The sequence below is a fragment of the Trachymyrmex cornetzi genome, unplaced genomic scaffold (assembly GCF_001594075.2).
Source record: "Trachymyrmex cornetzi isolate Tcor2-1 unplaced genomic scaffold, Tcor1.1 scaffold248, whole genome shotgun sequence".
NCBI lineage: Eukaryota > Metazoa > Arthropoda > Insecta > Hymenoptera > Formicidae > Trachymyrmex > Trachymyrmex cornetzi.
This window is the reverse complement of record NW_017297144.1, coordinates 148,961-170,681: the sequence shown is the minus strand read 5'-3', so window position 1 is coordinate 170,681 and position 21,721 is coordinate 148,961. Positions and strand designations below refer to the sequence as shown.

General features: G+C 33.2%; 3 protein-coding genes across 4 annotated transcripts; all 3 read right to left on the bottom strand.

Annotated features, from left to right (window-relative positions):
- Positions 1–427: 427 nt before the first annotated feature.
- On the bottom strand, positions 428–8,607 carry LOC108761368 (E3 ubiquitin-protein ligase MARCH5). Of its 2 annotated transcripts, none has more exons than XM_018507855.1 (7): positions 8,226–8,607; positions 7,565–7,777; positions 7,313–7,481; positions 6,773–6,981; positions 4,370–4,688; positions 1,178–1,346; positions 428–739 (listed from the first exon to the last, which is right to left on the bottom strand). In XM_018507855.1, the coding sequence occupies exons 2-7, from the start codon at positions 7,740–7,742 to the stop codon at positions 584–586; spliced, it is 1,200 nt and encodes a 399-aa protein (XP_018363357.1). In that variant the 5' UTR covers positions 7,743–7,777; positions 8,226–8,607; the 3' UTR covers positions 428–583. The 2 variants fall into 2 exon arrangements, with proteins under 2 accessions (XP_018363357.1, XP_018363358.1); XM_018507856.1 differs by having other exon boundaries at positions 6,773–6,978.
- A 1,938-nt stretch (positions 8,608–10,545) lies between these two features.
- Ost48 (dolichyl-diphosphooligosaccharide--protein glycosyltransferase non-catalytic subunit Ost48) lies at positions 10,546–13,711 on the bottom strand. Its single transcript, XM_018507843.1, has 3 exons — positions 13,510–13,711; positions 11,692–12,318; positions 10,546–11,539 (listed from the first exon to the last, which is right to left on the bottom strand). Exons 1-3 carry the CDS (start codon positions 13,640–13,642, stop codon positions 10,995–10,997), a joined length of 1,305 nt encoding a protein of 434 aa, XP_018363345.1. The 5' UTR covers positions 13,643–13,711; the 3' UTR covers positions 10,546–10,994.
- Positions 13,712–16,400: 2,689 nt separating this feature from the next.
- Positions 16,401–21,511, bottom strand: LOC108761314 (protein I'm not dead yet-like). Its single transcript, XM_018507772.1, has 8 exons — positions 21,482–21,511; positions 21,011–21,391; positions 20,389–20,447; positions 19,767–20,079; positions 17,763–17,905; positions 17,440–17,534; positions 16,979–17,262; positions 16,401–16,667 (listed from the first exon to the last, which is right to left on the bottom strand). The coding sequence occupies exons 1-8, from the start codon at positions 21,509–21,511 to the stop codon at positions 16,401–16,403; spliced, it is 1,572 nt and encodes a 523-aa protein (XP_018363274.1).
- Positions 21,512–21,721: the final 210 nt, after the last annotated feature.

Sequence of the window (21,721 nt, the reverse complement as noted above, 5' to 3'; positions counted from 1 at the left end):
ATCAACATTGTACTAATGTCGAACTTATAACGGTCCTGTTAAAGCCCTATTTTGAGTGTCTATAAAAATTATATCACTTTGTTGGAAAATCAATAAGTATTATAGAACAATATAGAAATTTTAAAAAGGCCATAGATCCTTATTATTTATTTACAGCGAATTCGACTGGACGCACTCGATGCGTCATTAAAGTCGTTGTACATAGACTGACGTGAAAATGTATGTTTAATATAAATATAGAAAGAAATTAAACCGTGAAATCTTTAACACATTTTATTATACTGTTAGGTAAAATATATAGTTTATAATTTAAAATATTTGTATTTCACTTTTACATTCGGATAAATCAGTATATAACAGCTTTAATGTGCATCAATGCACATTAGTGCGTTTAATCGAATTCGCTATTAATTTTCTTGTTGTCAAATCTGGACGAATCCCAAAACTATAGGATCTCTCTTTTACATTCTATATACTATATACATTATTAGATTTTTCGGGCGTTGCAATGCGTATGCGTGAAAAAGTGACTTGTCTACATCACTGATACTAATCGACATTGGAATATTCGTAACTATTTTATTTAACTTCGATCACTTTCGGAATCTTGTTGCCTTTTGTATAATGCTACGTTGCTCTCTGTATAGTCCATTACACGCCGCTGACATTGTCTCTTGTATTGTTGCTGTTTATGATAAATCTTGAATGCACCTTTTATTGTTATAAAAGCTGCACCACCCTACAGATATAAGATACAGAAAAGAAATATACAGGGTGTCCCATCTCTACCGCATTTCCTTTTAAATACGTATTCTTGAGGAAATTTAGACAACAAAAATCCTTAAAAAATGTCGAGGCTATAATAGTTTTTAATTTAATAACGTAATAGTTATAGTCTTGAAATTTTGGTATTAGAATTTTGTCTTTAAATTACTCAAGAATACATTTTTAACAGGAAATGCAGAAGTGGAAGACCCTATATTATCATGAAATTATACGCACATAGCAGAAAACTATTTATATGAAAATAAATAGTTTTTAATAGAAGTTTAAACAAGATAGTTCTTTAGTCATATAAAAATGATTAATTTTTGACAATTGTGAAATCATTTTGTACATACTGAAAATGATATATTTTAGTAAATTTTTTTTCAAAAAGAATTTAAAAAATACATACCAATAATGTTCTCTGAAAATTGGAACTTATACTTTCGAAGAATATCCTTCCACACAGACTAGCAATGGTTGGCAATAAAAGTGCGCCACAAAGAACACGCGTTGCAGATACCGGATCATTCATTGGTGGTATATCTTCAGATTGTATACTTGTGTCTTCGTCAGTATAACTGTAATAATTATATATTAAAAGCTATTTTATTATATAAATACACTTTCTTACTGTATTTTCTATTTTATTGTTATTTTTTACAAATAAAAACTATTAATTATACATAAACATATAACTTTTAAACATATTTATACATATAGAGGATGAATTATCAGAAATTATTACTTTTAATAGGAAAAAACAAAGGCAATATGAACGAGCAAAAACGATGTTCTAATTTTAATTAATATTATATATTTTATACAAATATACTGTGTAGAATGTTTCGACTTAACTAGATTCTCATCAATCACAAAAATCAAATTAATATATATTCAAAAATATAAATAAAATCTAAATTTAGTTTTATTGATAAACACGTAACATGATACTTCCTATGTCATTGTTACGAATTAATAAATTATAACAATATAGTAAATGAAGATATTATATTTATTTATTGCGATAGCAAAAGGTAACAGTAATAACTGTTGCTTATAGAGATTATAGAGTAATATATGAAAGTACAATATGATGACATGCCTACCAGATTATACAGTAATATATGTATGAAATGAATGAATTTCATGAATGAATTCATTTTCAATTCTAGAAGAGACATTCTGAAGACACTTTTAAAATTCCAAGATTACATTTTTGTAATGAAATTATTTTTTTAAATAATTCAATTATCCTTAGTCAGTATATGGGTGTTTTCCAACAACGTACACAGCCGGACACAGTGTAACACTGTGTCTTACACAAAGTGTTCCAACTATGACACAGTGTTACACTGCTCAACACTGTAAAAAGCTAAGTACAAGCGTGTAAAATATGTCAATGTTACCAACTTTCCAAAAAATTATTTGGTAGCCGTACTTATTTTGCAATAAAACCTTCAAAAATCGCCAATTCTGAAAAAAATTACAATTTAAGTCTAAAGAAAAATTAGAAATCTATCATTGATACGCTAAATATAATTATAAGAATAAGAATGGAAGATCACAATTCTGGTGTTACACTATGAAACTAAACTGCGTTCCAACAAGTATCTTACACAGTGGAACACAGTGTAACGTCTCTGTCCTAGCTGGAAAACAACCTATGAAAGTATTAAGATAAAATCAACGAGACGTAAATATTTTATATTTCACATTTTATATAGAATGTATCGAAATAAAATATGTGATATATTTTGCAAACTATTCATTTTTCAATGACTTTATATTAATACTTTGTATTATTTAAAATAAAGAGGATTGATTTATAATTAAGGAATTTTCATATACTGAGTGAAAAATTTCAAACGTAATGGGACAAATATTTCGAAAAATATGAAAGATACGAAAAAACATATTCGAACATTTCAGTAAAAGTTGTATGGTTTGATGAAACGCAAATAATGATAAAATTAATTTTCAAGATTATACAAAGATTATTGCCATTCTTTAAACTCAAATTATACAATATTAAACAAAGAATTTCGTAAGATCATAAATGTAAATACTCAACAAGTAGGGAATAAATAACTTAGGCCCAGTTCCACAACTCACGGTTAACTCTTAACCGAAGTTCAATTTGTTTCTCATCTCTTTCCAATTCAAGAATTGGAAAGAGACAATGAATAAGTTGAACCTCGGTTAAGAATTAACCGTGAATTGTGGAACTGGGCCTTAAACGGTTAAGTTGGATCTTAAGTGCTTAAATAATTCGATGTGAATTTATACTACAAATGTAGTTATTTAAATTGCGCGCTGAATTGATTTTTTGGTCTTGAAACTCGATTGAATTATACAGTAATAATATTACGAATTAAATTGACTAGTAATTTAATAATTTGATGTTCATAGGCATCTTAATAATGTCGAATAATACATTAAAATCTGTAAATAATTTTCTTGCGAAAAATATTATCTCGAATTGTATAATTTTATTACATTTATATGATATAATTTCTCTAATTACTCTGATATCAAAGTATTAAGATAGAAACATCGAAAAATCAACAGTTTTTTTTAGTTATTTTATACTTTATTCTGAAATATAATCAAATAAAATATTAAATATTTTATAAACTTTTAAATTTTTTGATAATTAATACCTTAACACGGTACTTTGATATACAGAATAATAAGATTAATCAATTGATATAAAGAAAACAATTGCTTTAAGAAAAATATGTGTAATTGCGTATTGCACACAAAATTAATAATATTTTTATAAGCAACTACATGTTCTCTCTTTTATACCAATTGATCTCATTATTATGTACATACATAAAAGTATCAAAAAATGATAATCAAAAAATTAAAAATTTATGAGATCTTAGGAGTCATGTCAAAGTAATTAGAGTAATCATATTATATACAAAAAATTCATATATTACTATTTAAAAAATGGCAACAAATGGCACCATGACCTGTAAAAATTGTTTTTTTTTTTCGGAAATTAATTTTACTATTATTTGGGTCCCATCAAGTCATACAATTTTTGCCTGAAAAGTTTTTTCCATATCTTCCACATTTTTCAAGATATTTGTCTTATGTCCCATTATGTTTAAAGATTTTTACTCTATATAGAATAAGATCATATTGATTATAAAACGTACCATTAAAAATTAATAAACTTTCACCTTTTTTTAAAACTCATCTTTAGAATACATTGGAAACAGAAATTTCTACTAATGTGTTCTAATATGTCTCTATACAAATGTAAGAGTGCATCCAGACTATCGAGCCGTGAGCATTTCGGTTAACTGTCATTGTTTTTTGCCGGACCATAACAAATGTTCACCGAAATGCTCGCGATTCGAGGTTTTGGCTCTATCATATGGACGCATCTTAATACTATACATACACCCACACTCACTGCGCGCGCGCACGTGTGTGTATGTGTGAGCCACGTACTATTTTTAAAAAGTAATATCAGATTTCTTCGCAATAAAACAAATTAAAAAATTGTACTAGAAATAAATTTTATCATTACTGCGCTATATATAATCAATGTTATATATTTATTAAGAATAATATTGTTAATACAAACCTGCTCGGTAGAAAATGTCTTAAAATAGGAACTTTAGATGCATGCCTCCTCAAAAAACTAAGGGCTTGATCTTCCCAACGAAGCATTTTTCCCAAAACTAACATAATTGGAATGGTTGGCAAGCCAACCAGTAGAACTAAAGGATCGGCCTGTTCCATCATAGTAAGGCCGTCCTTGTGACCCACCACTTGCATAACAGTAACTGCACCATAAGTCACAGCTGTCCAATATATAGATCCAACTACAATACCAGCAGCAATAAAAGGACATACTCGGAAGATAACTGTGTCGATCGTATCGAGTACTACCACTAATGGACCTGCAATTAATTTGCATATAAGATACTACTCTACATGTGCAAAGAAAATTGTAATATTGTATTACAATAAAATAATTATTATAATGCATATACTTATACTTTTAAGAAATATAACAATTATCACATGCGCATGCACGCACGCGCACACATACATACACACAAAGAGATCGTTCAAGCCAAACGGGGACTTTTAGTCTCATAAACATAAAAAGAGATCCGAGAACATCCTATTAATAACAAATGAACACTATCAAATTCTAAAATATATGCATAATGCTCTCAAGAAGAAACGGTTTGGTTTAGCTAATCACTAAAGACATTCTGTTTCTGTAGGACAATGCTCATCGCACCACTTGCACATTACAGGAACTGTATATTTTTCTGTACCTCTCACCGTTTTGATAAGATAATTGATAAGAATGAAATGTAAGGGCTAGTTTTGAGGAGTTATTTCACCTCTTAAATCTGAAATAAGGCCGATAAAAAAAGTTTCTTAGATTTTTGCGTAAAGACTATCCCTATCCTCATTAATTTTGAGAAGTTATCATCCCTTAAATCTGAGATTGAGTCGATATAAAGTACGTGTCTTTTAGATTCTTGTTTAACAACATATTTTAAGGAGAATTGAATCGGTTTCGAATATTTTTTGACAGATCCATTGTAAGACATCTTTCTACGCTACGAACTAGTGAAATGCTGGATCAAGTGTATTAGCAGAGGATTATATCGAGAAATAAAAATAGTTTCCAGTCTCATAAATTTCATTCTGTTATTCTGCAGAATCAAAAGTCCGGTTTAACTTGAACAACTCTCATATATATAGAATGTAACAGAGCAACTGTATCAGGCTTGTTTTTTAAAAAATATACATTTTCTTGAAAAATGTTCCAGACAAAAGTCATAGGCTTTTACGTGATGCACTAGATAGTGCGACTGTAAACGCATAAAGGAACTACGATAGTGTCATGGCGTTTGGCTTAGCGCTGAGACATCACCGCGTCTCTTGATAACATTGTTAAGGTAATGTAACAATCACAATTAAGTTTTAAATGGATTAAATAGAATAGGTTTTTCCTATTTTGGATTGCATTTTCTTGTAACTGATCTCGAGAGATTTTCAAAACATTATAATAAAAATATTTTTCATTAAGTACTTTCCGAGTTATGAGATTTGAAAGTTACAGTACTGCCGACATTAGTATTCTTCAAGGTATTTGACTGACGGTTAAAACATTTTGAATATTGGCTCAGGGTCATGACTTAGATAATATATGACAAGATTAAAGCCATTGGAGGTTGTTTTTCTTATTTTCATTTTAAAGCTATTTTTCAAGGTCAAGGCTATTGGAGGTTGTTTTCAAGAGAACAACCTGTAATGGTCTTGATCTTAATAAAAATTATCTTTATTATGTTTTGAAGCTTTCAGCTACAGGATGTCAGCTATAAGAAAATGCAACAAAAAATAGGACTTTCCATTTAAAACCACTTTGTGATTTTTGCGTTATATTAACATCACTATCTAAGATCATGCTAATATTGCTATCTAATGCGTCACTTAAAACTGTATAACTTTTGTCCGGAACATTTTTCAAGAAAATGCACGTTTGTTAAAAAACCAGCTTGGTACCACTGACAGAATACCATGGAGATCATTTGGAGTCTCCTTTTTTTTAAATATTTACTGCAAAAAGTATATACATTTTTAATATTTCTAAAATCCTTAATCACAATTTTGATATTTAAAAAATATTTTTTAATTTAAAAAACTAGATACAAAAAACATAGATCTTATTATATTATTCTTTTTTTGTGTTAATATAATTTAAACTAAAATGTTTTTTAAATTATATGCATTTAAATAATACATTTTCAATGTAATAATTTAACTAATAATTTAATATCTTATATTTGATTTTTTTTTAAATTTTGCCTGTGGTGTGATAATATCCCCCCCCCCCCCCTTTGACGGAGTTCTGAATCCATCAACGTCTATTACGGTTGTTGTTACATTCTGTGGATGGATGCATGTATGTCTGTCTGCTGCTGCTGCTGCTGCTGTGTGTGTGTGTGTATAAAATATTCACCCATGTTTGGATAAACTATAATATATTCTGTATTGCATTGTGGGCATGCTACAGCATGTCCAGCATGACCCTTTTGCTTCTCATCAACCCATCTCTGAATGCAACCCTGGTGAACCCATTTTGTAGTGCCTCGGCAATGGCATGGTTTAACCCACGCTGCAGTTGCATCATCTTCATCAGTTGCAAAACATACCCAACAATATCGCCTGCTAAATAAAAAGATTAACATTATAAATAGATATAGTATCAAACAACACTGTAATTTTCAGTCACTACTGTAATTTACTATAAGGTTCTAGAATAACAAAAAATTAAAAAATATATGTAGCTTGGAGAATATTTGTTGATAAATAAAAATGTATAAAAAAGAGAGAGAGAGAGAGAGAGAGAGAGAGAGAGAGAGAGAGAGAGAGAGTTCAATACATCAAATTGGAATTTAATCAAATTAGTAGGTTTGTCTGTACATTATCTTTTTATTTTGAAATATATATACGTGTGTGTGTGTGTAAAAATTACTCCAAACAATTAGCATGAACTTACTCTTCTTCTGGAGTCAACGATGGCACACTAGATGTAATTTGATTTGGCGAAGATGCTCCATCGGTGATATCAACAGATAGTTCATGATCTGTTACATCATCCCATGCATTTTGAGAACTATCTTCTTCCAGCGATGCTATTTGTGCGGTAGCTTGAGAATCAGATATTTCTGTTACAAAAAAATAACACATACATATACAGTTCATAAATGTTCTGTACATTAGGCAAAAAATTTCATTCACTGTATATTACCATTGTCAGGGTCAGTAGTTTGTCTATCTGATCTCAGATTTGTACTTAGTCTTCTTAAAGCCTCTTCTATGCTCGGAAGACGTCTAATGTTGGCCCTGGTTATACCCGACTCAATTCGTACTATCCTTCCACGGCTATCAAGTCCATAGGAGATATGCGGCATATTATCGTCCGACATTGTATCTCGGCAAAAGCTCACAAGTTCATTACCATCTTAAGAAAACACACATTATTAAAACAATACTTTATTATTACTACAAACATATCGCTTACTATATACATGATTTGAAATTGTTTTTAAACTGCACAGTATATTTACTTTTAATGGATAAACTTTTTCATTACTTTTGATATCCGAATGCAGGGAAGGAGGTTATAATGAGCAGAAGATTCTATCATACGAGTTACACTTTTGGCATTTTACTACGCAAATCACGTAAATATTATTATGCAAGTATTTTTGTGCACCCTGTACATAAAATGGTTATTATTATGTCTCACACGATTGCTTCATTACGATACTGTTCACCAACATTATCTCATACCATATCAAAAAGCATAAATACACAAATTTGATTAAACAATAATGCAAGGACGACGGTATGTCAGTATCTTAACGAAAAATTGCGATTATCAACTATTATCAAATAACGTAACATACGTAAACGGGCTGAATGCAGCCGTTGCGTTTGGTAATGTGGTTATTTTTCGTCGATTCAAGATAAACGCGCGTCACGCACAGCACGAGTTAAAACAGTCGGGAATTGCAATTGCAAGACGTATAAAAACTAAAAACGCAAACGTTTCATACAGATTTGTGCGGATCGGTAACTTCTCTCAAATATGATTATACGAGGGTTATATGGGGTTATACGTCAGGATACGCTACAAAACTGAAGCTTTCGTAAGCGAGTGCGAAAAAAAACGATAGCTCCTGGTAATTTGTCACGGTGTTTGTATACATTTCAGCGAATGGCATTGCGAAACGGTATACAATAGCCCAAGAATTCTGCAACGACATATGTACATACGTATATATATACCCGTACGTGTATCGCAAGTTTCATTTAATTAATAATTATTTAATATTTTCTGCTTGTTGGTTAGGGTTATCAGCCATAACTCTTAAGCCGGAAACACAATAAAAGCACAGGCAATAGAAACAGAAAATAAAAAAATTTAACCTATCAAAAACCATGTATATTAGAATGAAAGCTTTCTGATAGGTTGAAATACCTTGTTCCCTAATCCTATTATTGGCTATAGTCCACTTGATGCTACAGACCCTTCGAAGCATTGTTTGATTGGTTAATTAGTAAAATTCCTTCTTCCGATTGGTCAATCAAAAGCTTCGAAGCATATTTTGTAGCGCCAAGGCTGCCAAGTGAACCGCACCCTATCTGTGCTTTTCATTGGCTGCGTTCAGCAAAGAAAGCAGTTTTGCAACTGTTGTAAAATTCTTAAATATGATTGGTTTATACATTTAGATTCAGTGAGGAACTAAGAGCAAGACCAATCATATTAAAGAATTTTACAACAGTTGCAAAGCTGCCTTCTCTGCTGAACGCAGCCAATGTGTTTCCAGCTTAAGGTTATATTCACACAACTTGCATAGCCGCATAAACATTAACATTTTCAATGCGTTAAAAAATACAAGATGACATGATAAACTAACGTATATATATGTATAATGTGTAATATAGAATAAAATTATATATCACACATACATATAGTTGTAGTTCCCTCAAATTTTCCATACAAAATTATATATTATATAATTATATAATTGTATAATATATATTATGTGTGTATAGTTTATATATATGTATTTATATTATATTATATTATATATTATTATGTTGTATTTATATTTATATCGTTTATATTATGTAATTGTATTACATAACTATACAAAGTAAGAATATTAAAGTGTATAACGGTTAAAGCTAGATCTTTAATGTTTAAATAATTCAATATGAATTATATATATACATGTACCACCCGGATCTCTTGTATTCTGTATTATATATGATATTATTCCAGTAGTTTAATTGTGTTTGTAAGTCTAACCGTTTTATGATTGGCTGCGTTCAGCAGATTCAGCAGTTTTGCAACTGTTTTGTGATTCTTCGCTGTGATAGGACTATTCCTTTAAATCTAAAAGTATGATCCAATCAGCGCGACGAATCGTAAAACGGTTGCAAAACTGTTGAGTTTGCTGAACGCAGCCATTATCTGCTGAGGTAGGATCATTCTTCTAGATCTAAAAGTATAATCCAACCAGCGCGAAGAAAACTTCCAACAGTTGCAAAATAAACGTTCTGTTGAACGCAGCCAATAGCGGATTCAACAGTTGAGTGAGCGCTCGCTGCTATTGATGTATTCTGTCAGATCTAAAATGCTGATTGGATGATCTAAAAGAATACACCAATAACAGCGAGCGCTCACTCAATTGTTGAGTCCACTGAACGCGGCCATTGGGTGCATTCAGAACAACGCTTATTGAGCTCTTTCATTTGAATGGGCGCATCCAAAAGCACGACCGCTTACTGAGCGCTCAGTGAGCTCTTTCATCTGATTGGAATATTTCATTGGATCTAAAAATATAGACCAAACAGATACAAGAGCTCACTGGGCACTCAGTAAGCGGTGATGATTCTGGATGCACCTATTGAATTGTTATGTGCTCATAACGACAGTTGCATAGATGTTTTACATAGTAAACGTTACGTAACTGTCGAAATGAACATATAACGATTGTATAATGAGTTATAGGGGCTGGTATGGCTGCTTTCTTTCTGGTAAAACAAATTGTAGAAAAAAGGTTGAATTTGTAAGAAATTGATTGATATCACTGTAGACAATTAATAACATTCTAATTATATACACAGTTTTCTTATATTTCAAAATATATTAAAAATATAATTACAAATTGCAACTAAAAATTTTACTTTATTGCTAGAGTACGAATAGATATTAAATAACGGCAAATAATTTTTAGCGTTTATTTTTCCCGATTATTATAGTAATTTCTTGGTACAATCTTGCATATAATCTACTGCGATCATTTATGTACAGTGCTCTATTTCTTGAACTATGAAAACAAATATAAACTGTATATTTTAATTTTTTTTTCTTTTAGAGAAACATTATAAAATTTTAACATGTATAGGAACGCGATTTTTATGACATTACATTACCTATAAAATGCTGCATCAATAAATAGTATTGATAATATTGAAAATATTATGTGCATAAAGATGGAGAGAGAAAGATATTAAATAAATGTTTGGTATTAAAAACTGAACCTTCTTCTTTTATGAATTCTCCTAGTATCGCTTCCTAGAAAAAAAAACGAAGTGATATTGCAACCTTTAAAAAAGAATATCTGATCGAACATCGATAGATAACGTCCGCGAGCATCAAGACGTTATTCGGACTTCGGTTTCATATCTTCTTTATAGTGCAGCAGCACGAAAGAGAATAAAAACAAACCAGCCATCATGGAGAATGCACTTATATAGTATGGAAATGCGCTCGGTATAAAGCGTTCATATTGTGTGTGTTGCAGTGGACGCACAGAAACTTGCGTTGTACTGTAAAGATGTGTCAATCCGATGCGCGTATAGTCCACCTTGAATTGGTATACCCCGTACACATCAGGGATCTTAAATCTGCCCTCGTAGCGACCATTTCCTACTGATTTCATAGTCATACGCACGAACGGATCGATTCGTACAAATTCCAGCTGCAGATCGTTTGTCTCGTAAGGCACCCACTTGCCATCCGACAGTCGTTCGACTTCGATGGAATACACCACGTTGTCCATGATCGTATACGCGGTTGGCGGCTGCGTTTCGCCGACTCGATGATGGTGAACGGACGACACCCGTATGACACCGTTCTCCTTGAACACCCATTGTGTTATGGCTTTGGCTACCACTTGATTGCCAGATTTCTCGTATCTTTGACCATCTGCAAGCAATTGATTTTTTTTTTAAGCCTCATAGATATTTTCAATAATCAAGTAAAAAAGTTTAATTAAAGAGATGGCGATTATTAAGAAATTTCAAGAGATAAATAAAAATATTTTCTTTTTGTTGCTACAGAACTTTATATACTTTTACCTTGTCCCTTTTGAATAGGACTGGTAAATGCTTCGTCACTGAAGAAAAACAGGGAGCCCGAGAACAGAACTCGGGCATTATTTCTTGCCTGTAGAGCCGCTATTAATAAAGTATTTTTGCCAACACCATGTGGATACTCTTTGATTGGTTGATCTGGATAATAGGTATATGCTGAAGTAGATGCTGATAATAAACGTAAAATTAAAGGATTATCTGTGTCCGCGATTAATCCGGTTCCTTGATATAGCAATGGGGGGATGTTCTTGCTTCCAACAATAATTGGAGCATCTATTAGATTCGCTGGATCTGCTACTATAGTAGTGTGTTGACCACTGTCAGAAGCATCATAGTTCATATGATCGATTACAGTGGAGCCTTCCTCATCTACCTCTAAGCCACATTCCGAAGCTAATTCATGTACAGCGTCGCCAGAATGTGAGGAGCCAGCAAGCAGTACGTTTCCGCCATTGTCTATAAACTCTGTTATGGCGTCTACACTCAAAGCACCACCAAATTCTTCCACCGTAGGTGCAAATATTATCAGATGTTCATATAAATATTCGCCATATTTGGAAAGCTGCAAAGTTGAATCATCAGCTGACTTGAAAGTTAACGTATACCCATTATCTGTAACAATTTTGAAACATATTACTTAAAGTCAATGCTATATTTTTCCACTTAATTGCTCGTATTTTATTAAATTACTAGAAATTATGCATTCTAGACTGTTCTCACTCAAATGCTACCCAAATATCATTTTATCCTTGTTTATCTGGAGAACATTTGGACAGGAATCTGAATGTGTTCCTGTGTGGTGCAATTATAGTAATTTATTAATTTATATAACACAAGCAATCCAGTAAAAGAAACACACATTGTATGCTGCTGGGTTATTACATTAATTCTGTCAAATTTATTCAATTACTTCTTAATAAGTGTCATTAAAAATTTTATATATATACATATATATATAACATTAAGTAAATAAGTAAATAATATTAAATAATGTTAACTACATTAGATTGCATGGATTTAGAATACCTCACCTAAAATTTTAATAAAAATATACTTATTCGACGCGTTTTCACTCAAAACAAAAGAATCCGGCAGAAAAACGTGGCGGTCGGCCTCGTGCATCGAGTTATTAAGCGTTAAAGTTCGAGATTTTACAGGAGATTACACTTTAGAGATTGCATTAGCAGTGAATTTGTGTTTTTAAAGCAGTGAATTTATGAATTTGTGAAGCAGAGAATTTGTGTAATTAATGCAGAACGTATACATAGTACTATATCGAACCGGGATGACAGATATCTTAACCTCTAAAATGTCGAATTTCAACGCTTGACAACTCGATTCACGAGGCTGACTGCCGCGTTTTTCTGCCAGATTCTTTCGTTTGGAGTGAAAACGCATCGAATGAATATATCTTTATTAAGATTTTAGATGGGGAAAAGGGAATATTCCAAATAACTACCAAAATTATATGTAAGAATTTTTACTCTCAATAAAATTAATTTTAAAATAACATAATATATTCATCTTATTTGATAAATATTGTACGTTTCTCGAGAAGATTGAAAACGATTGGATTAATAATTGACATTTTGGCATGATCTCAGAGTACGAGTGGAAAAAAAATGGAATAGACCGAAACATTTATTATTATTCTCTACGCCCTCAGACGTAATTGATATTCTGCACATATGTACATTTAACGTCCACGATAATGTATAATGTATAATATGTGAGAAACATTGCTAAAGACACCTGCCAACAATTCGAACGTCAGAGACGGTTAGAAAAACAAAGTGCGAATACCCTGCAACATCTTGAAGAATATTGAATGAGTCTCCTTGATAGCCAGATTGTCAAGCAGGACTAGGATCGGGCCGCCGGCATTCGAGCCGGCAAACACAAGGAACAAGCAGAATAACCATCCTATGAGTCTCATCGCGCACCAATTATGATGAAATATTTGCCACGATACACGCCGATGTAGTCGATCGGCCGAACGTCTTCGTTAATAAAATAAGCAGAGATAAGCCTAAAGGCCCGTCTACAATACACGGAGTAAGAAGTAAGAGTAAGAAATTGACCAATCACAGTCGATTATTCTTCTCACATTTGACTGTGATTGGTCAATTTCTTACTCTAACTTCTTACTCCGTGTATTGTAGACGGGCCTTAAGGCGCAGGGTGTATTCCACAATACACGATTTCTGATAGGTTGAAATTCTTATTATCTGTTCTCTGTTCCTTGTTCCCCCTAAGGCTCTGCGCACAATGGAGGAAATATTAGGAATAGGAATAACTATTAAGATTTCAACCTATCAGAAACCTTGAATTCCGGTGTAACTGATATCTGGTAGATTGAAAATTTAATGCATAGTTCAGATTGGACGCAGTAAGCGTCAATCAGTGGAACAGCAACCAATCAGCGAGGCGATATTTTTTACGCCACTGTAAATATCGCCTCGCTGGTTGGTTGCTGCTCCGCCGCTCAACGCTTGCGGCTTGACGCTGCGTCCAGTCTGAACTAGGCATATTTAAGCCTGCAGCACACGATGCTTGTTTTCCTGCTGAATTGCTAGCTGAACATTAGAATTTTGCCACCGTATTGGCTACGATACTGGCACTGACAACACCGCAGCCAATACGGTGGCAAGATTCTAATCGAGCTAGCAATCCAGCAGGGCTGCGTTCAAAAACATCACCCGGGCTCCGTGTATTATCTTATCCTTGTTTAACACTGGAGTGAACAATAAAGATAATACGATACGCGGGGGCACTCAGGTGACTCAGGTGATGTTTCTGAACGCAGCCCAGGAAAACAAGCATCGTGTGTCGCCGGCTTTGTTCCTAATATTTGTTCCTAATATTTACTCCATAATAGCCCTTCTATAATAAGACGCAAGTCAGAAGTTCTAAGCGATCTTAATTTATAATCGGTGAAGTGGCTAATAGCCAACTTGAACGACTTGGTACCGTGGCAGACGGCCATTTCTATCTCTTTCCATTCAATGGTGTAACGGGAGAGAGAATAAGAGGGAGATTGGCCGTCTCCCACGGTCCCTCTCTCTCATTATCGTCGATCACATTTGATCACATTTGATATACTACTTAAGATACGGATCGCGCAGTCCATTCTCTATGTCTTTGGTTAAGACTGGTTGATACTTCTGACGTTCTGACTTGCGGATTATTGTAGAAGACCCATAACTTTTAAAACCTTGTGTCCACTACTTAAGCCCTAAACACAACGCGAGGTAACAGCGATAGTGATGGAAATAACGACAGCAATAGCGATAGCGATAGGAACAGAGAAATCCAACATTCGGAAATGCATATGCCAATGCACATAGGAACATAGAATAAGGTAATAGCGATAACTTTACAAATTTACAAGTGGCTCGCAAAATACAAATATAAAATACAAGGAACATTCAGCCACAGGCAGGACGTTTTTTGAGAATGTTATATATATTTAAAATTACGTTAACAATACAAAATTCATATACGTTTCGGCTTATATCAGGCCATCTTCAGGCAATAGCGACAAATTTCCGACAAATTGGAATTCTGTGTCTATAGCTTTACAGCTTATATAGCAATCAGCGTTCAGATTTCTCTTTCTATTTATATCCCACACAGCACAGGCAGCTCCCAGAGAGCTCATAAAATTTTTGTGAGCTTCATTTAAGCTTAAAATGAACTCGCACGGAACTCCCCGGGAACTCCTATGTCTGCTTTTGTAAGTTCCCTTTTGGGAGCTCTTTTTAAGCTCGTAGGAAGGCTCGTAAAATTTTTTGTCTAAGCTCAGCATTATGAACTCCCTGGGAGTTCATTTTGTCGAATTTTATAAGCTCCTCGAGAGCTCAGTGAAATGAACTCCTAGGGAACTTTTTTTGTTGAATCGTGTAAACTCCACGGGAGTTCAGCATTATGAACTCCCTGGGAGTTATTTTAAATAAATATCTTAAAAGATGGTCTCTCTCTCTCTCTCTCTCTCTCTCTCTCTCTCTCTCTCTCTCTCTCTCTCTCTCTCTCTCTCTCTCTCTCAAAATTGAAAATACACATATGGGAAAGAGAAAGAACGAGCGAATAAAATGTGTTAGGGGAAAGGAAGCAGTAATGGGTGAAAGAGAGAACGCAACTACATTTGGCTACAGCGGGATTGGAGAAAGAAAAAGCACACATGTTGGTGGATCCCTTCCTCACTGATCCCACGACAACGCACTTCTCTTTTCCTTCCACGGATTCTGCGTCTGTCGGACATGAAATCGGGAGCGATGCACTTGCACACAGTTCAATTGCACACACCACTCATATCGGCCTGTTCTTAGTAATTTTTCACTGCTTCACTAATGAGATTATATTATTTTAAATTAGCCAATTAGTGATGCGGGCAATTGATATACACCCCATGAAATTCCGCATGCCTCTTGAGAATCCCTTGCCCCTCTACCCCCCTTGGAGCTACAGAAATAGAATCGGCTCTATTATGTTACTGACAGTAAAATAAAAAAAAGTAAAACAAGTTTAAATAATAGCTAAATAACAATTATTTTCAGCATTTTATTTTTAAATATATAAATATATAATTAATCTCTTATTCTTATAATATTTAAGATAATAAGTAAGAATATATTTCATAATTATTTACTGACACGAATAATAAAAATATTAGCAACATGATCAGATTATGATTTTCAAGCAAAATCATGTTGTTCTGCCCAAGCTGGAAACTCACCGATGCCATAAATAAAGGCTCCCCAAGTAGGGAATAGGATAACTTGCACTATTAAACTGTACATAGCGGGGAAACATCCGACTGCTATTAGTATTCGAGTTTGTAAATGACCCGCGACAGTTATAATTGCATTTGGCGGCGTAGCGACTGGCATTCTGAATGCGTACGAGCACATCAGAGTCACTGGCATCATTAGATATAATGGATGTATCTTCATCGCCACACACTTTAAGAAACAAACAAAAATGAATAATAATCGCAATTTTGACGAGGAAATACTTGCGAAAAAAATAGAATAATTGTAAAAGTCACGTTTCTTAAAATTTATTCTAACGATCGTTGAACGGAAGCACAAAATTCAGATGTAGAAAGGTAAAACGAAACGTAGGAAAGTTATAAAAATGAACGAAAGGTAAACATGTTTGAAGATAAGGATATTATCACTTCATTTTTTCTAAAATTTACAAAGTAATCTCTCCTAAAGTTGTTGACAATTTATACTGTTATAATATATTTTATCATTGGACAAATTCTTACCATGTGAGCGACGACAGGTAGAATTATATTAGCTGTACCAACGTTTGAAGTAAATTCCGTCAGTGTGCCAACGAATAAAAGAACAACGGCCATCATCAGCACAGGAGGTAATTCTTTCAAAGGCACCAAAGCTAGTCCTATCTTCATGGCAAGTCCTGAGACACTACTGCCTTTTGAGACAGCAAAACCACTACCTAACAGAAATACCAATCTCCACGGCATCTTTGTCTGAATGATCTGCCAAGTAATCAGACCCTCGGACGATCTGGCCACTCGTCTGGATGCTGTCATCATATAAAATTTCATGAGCACTAACATAAGATTTATATAAAATAGAAACAGACAAATCAAGTAGCAAGCCATTCCTCGCTTATCTTTTAGAAGAAATTAAGTCAGTAACTTGCTACTTATTCGTGTTTCAAGTTCATACTTGGCTTCGTAATTGTAAAAAAAACTCTTACGGTCGCTGCTGTAAAAGTGTAAAAAAATCGGCTCTTTTGGGATGAAAAACATTAACAGGCATACAAAGACTGCGGGCGTCGAATCCGCCAACATTCTATATAAAGATTATGCTTGAAATGAAATACGAGTTCATTAAAAGGAAATATATTTATTATAATTTAATTAATTAATTATAATTATAATTATAATTAATAATTAATAGGTAAATTCTATTATGTCAATTTTGAAGCGATTAAAGATGTACAGAATATTTGCTTTTACCTTATTTAATTCTTCTAATTAAACAATTATATCTTTTACATATCTAAATTTTTAGACTTACACGTCCGTTAGAATTTCTGACCATCCGCGAACGAATCCAGGAGCTCTAAATATCCATAGAAATATACATCCCGTAAAAAGTATTGCAACGGAGATTTCATGAAATGTCATAGGTCCTAGATTTTTAAGGTTTTGACTTATTACCTACGAGAATCAATACATTTTCTTATCAAAAAATCGATTTGCAAATAAATTTAAAATAAAGAGAAAGAGAAAAAGCAACCTTTCTTAGTTAATTACACAATTAAATTTGCCCTAAAGTAATCGTTCTTTGTCATTTTTTCTATTGAGAATGTTTATTCAAAAATTTTTTAAATATGCCATAATATTGAGATACCCCTTCTACTGGCAGCAATCACGCGTCGCACACGCGATCGTGTATACGCACATGCAAGTCGGGTTGTAACGCAAAGCGCTGGGTATGCTGGGCCGGAATTAAATTAATTAGTGACTTCTGTTACACGGCACGCTTAATCGGGTTTAATAATATCCATAATTATGAAATTGGGCAATCGTACGTAACACAGTGAATCGTTTCATCCTTGTTTAACATAGACAAGGACGTAATGAAAGGAATACGTAGCATTTGAGTAAAAAATTATTCAAGACCAATATTCGGCAATTTTTAGTAATTAATATCTTATTAACTATTGTGAAAATTGCAAAATGGTAGAGGACTTTTCGACTCAATTTAAGTCTGCTCTATCTACACAAAAGCGCTTGGAAAAAACTTACGGGACACACTATATTGAAAAAGCCTAGACATTCGTGAAATGCATTATTATATATTCTTTAACTAGAGACAAACAAAATGCATTAACATTTTTAGCAATTGTTTAGCAATTTTATTCAACATTTTACTTACTGATTAGCTTCATTGTTATTTTCTGTAAAAATAACAATAAGCGTAGTTTTCTTATAGCTTTCTTTCTCGTTTTCTGAAAATTATGAATTTTGAACAAAACGCATTTTGAAAGTCTGCTCCTCATATGAATCATATTTGGAGGAAAACTGTCGAAGGATATCTGTCGAACCATTCTGTGATTACCAATCGTAGGATGCATCATAATCATAAATTTGATTAGTCTAGAACGCTGAAATTCTGGATAGAGAAAAATTCTATCACAAACGTTTTATTTCTGAAATTGTACATATCAAACGTCAAAGCAATGGTCTTAATTTAAAAACAGATACAGAGGGTTTATAAATTGGGCATTCTATGATTTAGTTAACTATCTATAGTTTATGTTGATATGGAGTAACCTACATCATCATAATTCGTTATTTTATGTACATGTTGCCACTTTGGTTTGACCTCTGACGAGCTTACCAACCTATTTTATTAATTATGACATTCTTCGATCTGGTTCATTTAATTGTTAATGATCCAAAATTTTATTGTTTTAAGCATCTTGTCGTCACAATGGAGGTAAGTCTATTGCACACTGGATCGAAAGAAAATTTTCGTTTTATATTCATTATAAAACATAGATTGATATTTATCTCTCCCTTGGGCGACGTGATGCGACATAAAATTTGATGATGTAAATGCGGTTATATTATGATCCTTTGTAATTTTTTTAACCGTTTGAGTGTAATACTATGTTGAAGATAGCTCAAATCTAGAAACTGAAACGTTCATGTTATATTATATTGATTTATTATCAAAATCGGTGTTTTTGTTGATTTGCGCACTACTTTCGCGCTGACTCCCATAGCCCATGTTGTTACATTGTTTATAAAACTATAAAAATAAAAATTATATAAATGCATGCCAAGTACAAGTTTCAAGCTTCAAAATGCTGATTTATTTTTTATCTACGGTGAGTTTCAACGATCTGAAGTTGTACAAAGTGAATTTGATGAACTGAATTGTATATACAAATTTTTAGCATTTCCAAAATGTTTCTCACTTTTTATTGAGCAGTGTATTTTATTATTTATTCGATTGATTACAAAAAAATGATTCTATGTACTATAACTCTATAAACAGATGATATCATACTTGATTTGCGATGGCCTCGCCTTCTACGCCAATTCTTGCCATTTCAGCATCCTTGCTACGTGGCCTCAGGTATCCCAAAAAAGTGATTCGCAGATACAACCATAATATAAAAGAATTAGTGGCCATTTGCGGAATCGAAGCGGCCATCCAGTTGCCAAAAGTGATTGGATCAGCAGCAGGGAAATTGTATTCGTAGATGCCTTTAAAGGCAAGATTCGTCGGTGTACCTACAATCGCTCCGGTACCGCCAAAGGACGAGGCATACGCCGCCGCAAACAGATAAGCTTTCGTTAAGTTTGTCGGTTTTATATCCCTAAAGAAAGAAATTCTTTTTCGACGATGTACTGTAAAATTATCTTATCATCAAGGCTGACTGTATAAAAAGAAACTTTACTAAAAACTACGACCCGACTCGATCGTTACCCGATCTAATGCGACCTGTATTTTCGGGTATCCGCACAGCCCTAATTACTATAGTTTTATCGGGATTGCGTTTTAAAAATTCCGAAAAATCATTTCGATGGGCAATTTTCATGGTGACGTATATATGTATAGTATTGAATTATTTAAGTATTTATGATTCAATTTTGACCATTAATTTTAAAGTTTATTTAATACTCACGGTTCAGCTTCAGGATCCTCTGGATCTTTCTTTATATCAAACACTTTCCCAAGTCCTTGCTGTAAAAACAATAAAATTATAGATTTTAAACAAGACAATAAATTAGTATTTAAAGATATAAATCCAGTACAAGCAAATGCCTAAAGAACCAATACTGTGTAAAACGTGTGTATGTATCAATTTTGTTAAATAAGCATATAAAAATAAAATGTTATGACTTACATTTGGGTCATCTTCTACAACTATAATTGTCATAAGTAAAATATCATCAAACGTATATTATCGCATTCTAACAATATGTAGAGATGTGATTATGTATAATCAAATTTTCCTTTCTAGGATTATATTAAAATCTCATCAATTTATGTCATAGCGAATCTATTATATAGAATTACATGTGGACAGCTCGTAATATAGACTTTAATTGAATCAACGGTATTTTTTCCCAATCAACCAAAAATACTTCGAAGCATTTGTAACATTAAGGCTCAGTTTCACAACTGACGGTTAATTCTTAATCGAGGTTCATTATCTATCGTTAATTATGTTTTATGTTGTACTATATAATCTGAGTAATGAAAATACAGTAACTTGTATAATAATACTTTTCAAGTGCACCGACCCTCTCCAATTCACGGAGTACAGCAAAGGCAATAGGTACCATCATGGCGGTAGCTGCTGCGTTCGCGATCCACATGGATATAAAAGTAGTCACTGTGCAAAGGCCACCGAGCAGTTTTGCATGGCTGCACCCGAGCATCTTCATTACGATCAGAGCAATCCGCAGATGCAAGTTACAATGTTCAGTGGCAATAGCGAGTATCAAACCGCTAATAAATACCATGATGGTATCATTCATGTAGCAAATGCATGTCTCCTGAGTACTAAGAATACCAAATAGTGGAAATAATACTACAGGTATTAATGATGTGATTCCTATCGGTAGACATTCTGTCACCCAATATCCAGCTACCAGCAGAACAATATAGGCACATCTAACTTCCTATGTAATAGAGATTTAATATAACGAAAATATATAATATTAAAATTATATTAGATAAATATTGACGAAAGGGGACTCAGCTCTAATGACCTTGACCTTGACAAATATTGTCAAGGTCATGATCTTGAATGATCTCCAACAAGTTTTAGCCGTCACTTGTTATTCGTTAAAAAGTTATTAACAGTCAACGTTAGTAATTATTTCCCTGCTTTACATGAAGAGTCAGATAACTTTAAACGGGGAGAGATATGAAGGGGATAAATTCAAGGAATACAACTTTTCACGCGAAACGACTTTCAGCCCCCCCCCCTCCCCCCTACCAAGAGGCCT

Bases quoted from the DNA above. Each gene is read 5' to 3' on its own strand.
- LOC108761368 (XM_018507855.1), bottom strand. From the start codon at position 7,742: ATGTCGGACGATAATATGCCGCATATCTCCTATGGACTTGATAGCCGT. The intron at 7,482-7,564 runs GTAATATACAGT...TTTTTGTAACAG, and splicing joins AACTACTGACCCTGACAATG to AAATATCTGATTCTCAAGCT. The intron at 4,689-6,772 runs GTGAATATTTTA...AATTAATTGCAG, and splicing joins TATAGTTTATCCAAACATGG to GTCCATTAGTGGTAGTACTC.
- LOC108761314 (XM_018507772.1), bottom strand. From the start codon at position 21,511: ATGACCTTGACAATATTTGTCAAGGTCAAG. The intron at 20,448-21,010 runs GTCGGTGCACTT...TTGTTTTTACAG, and splicing joins TACTCCGTGAATTGGAGAGG to CAAGGACTTGGGAAAGTGTT. The intron at 17,535-17,762 runs GTAAGTCTAAAA...ATCTTTATATAG, and splicing joins TCAGAAATTCTAACGGACGT to AATGTTGGCGGATTCGACGC.
- Ost48 (XM_018507843.1), bottom strand. From the start codon at position 13,642: ATGAGACTCATAGGATGGTTATTCTGCTTGTTCCTTGTGTTTGCCGGC. The intron at 12,319-13,509 runs GTATTCGCACTT...AAATTGTTACAG, and splicing joins ATTCTTCAAGATGTTGCAGG to ATAATGGGTATACGTTAACT. The intron at 11,540-11,691 runs GTAAAAGTATAT...AATTGCTTGCAG, and splicing joins TCCTATTCAAAAGGGACAAG to ATGGTCAAAGATACGAGAAA.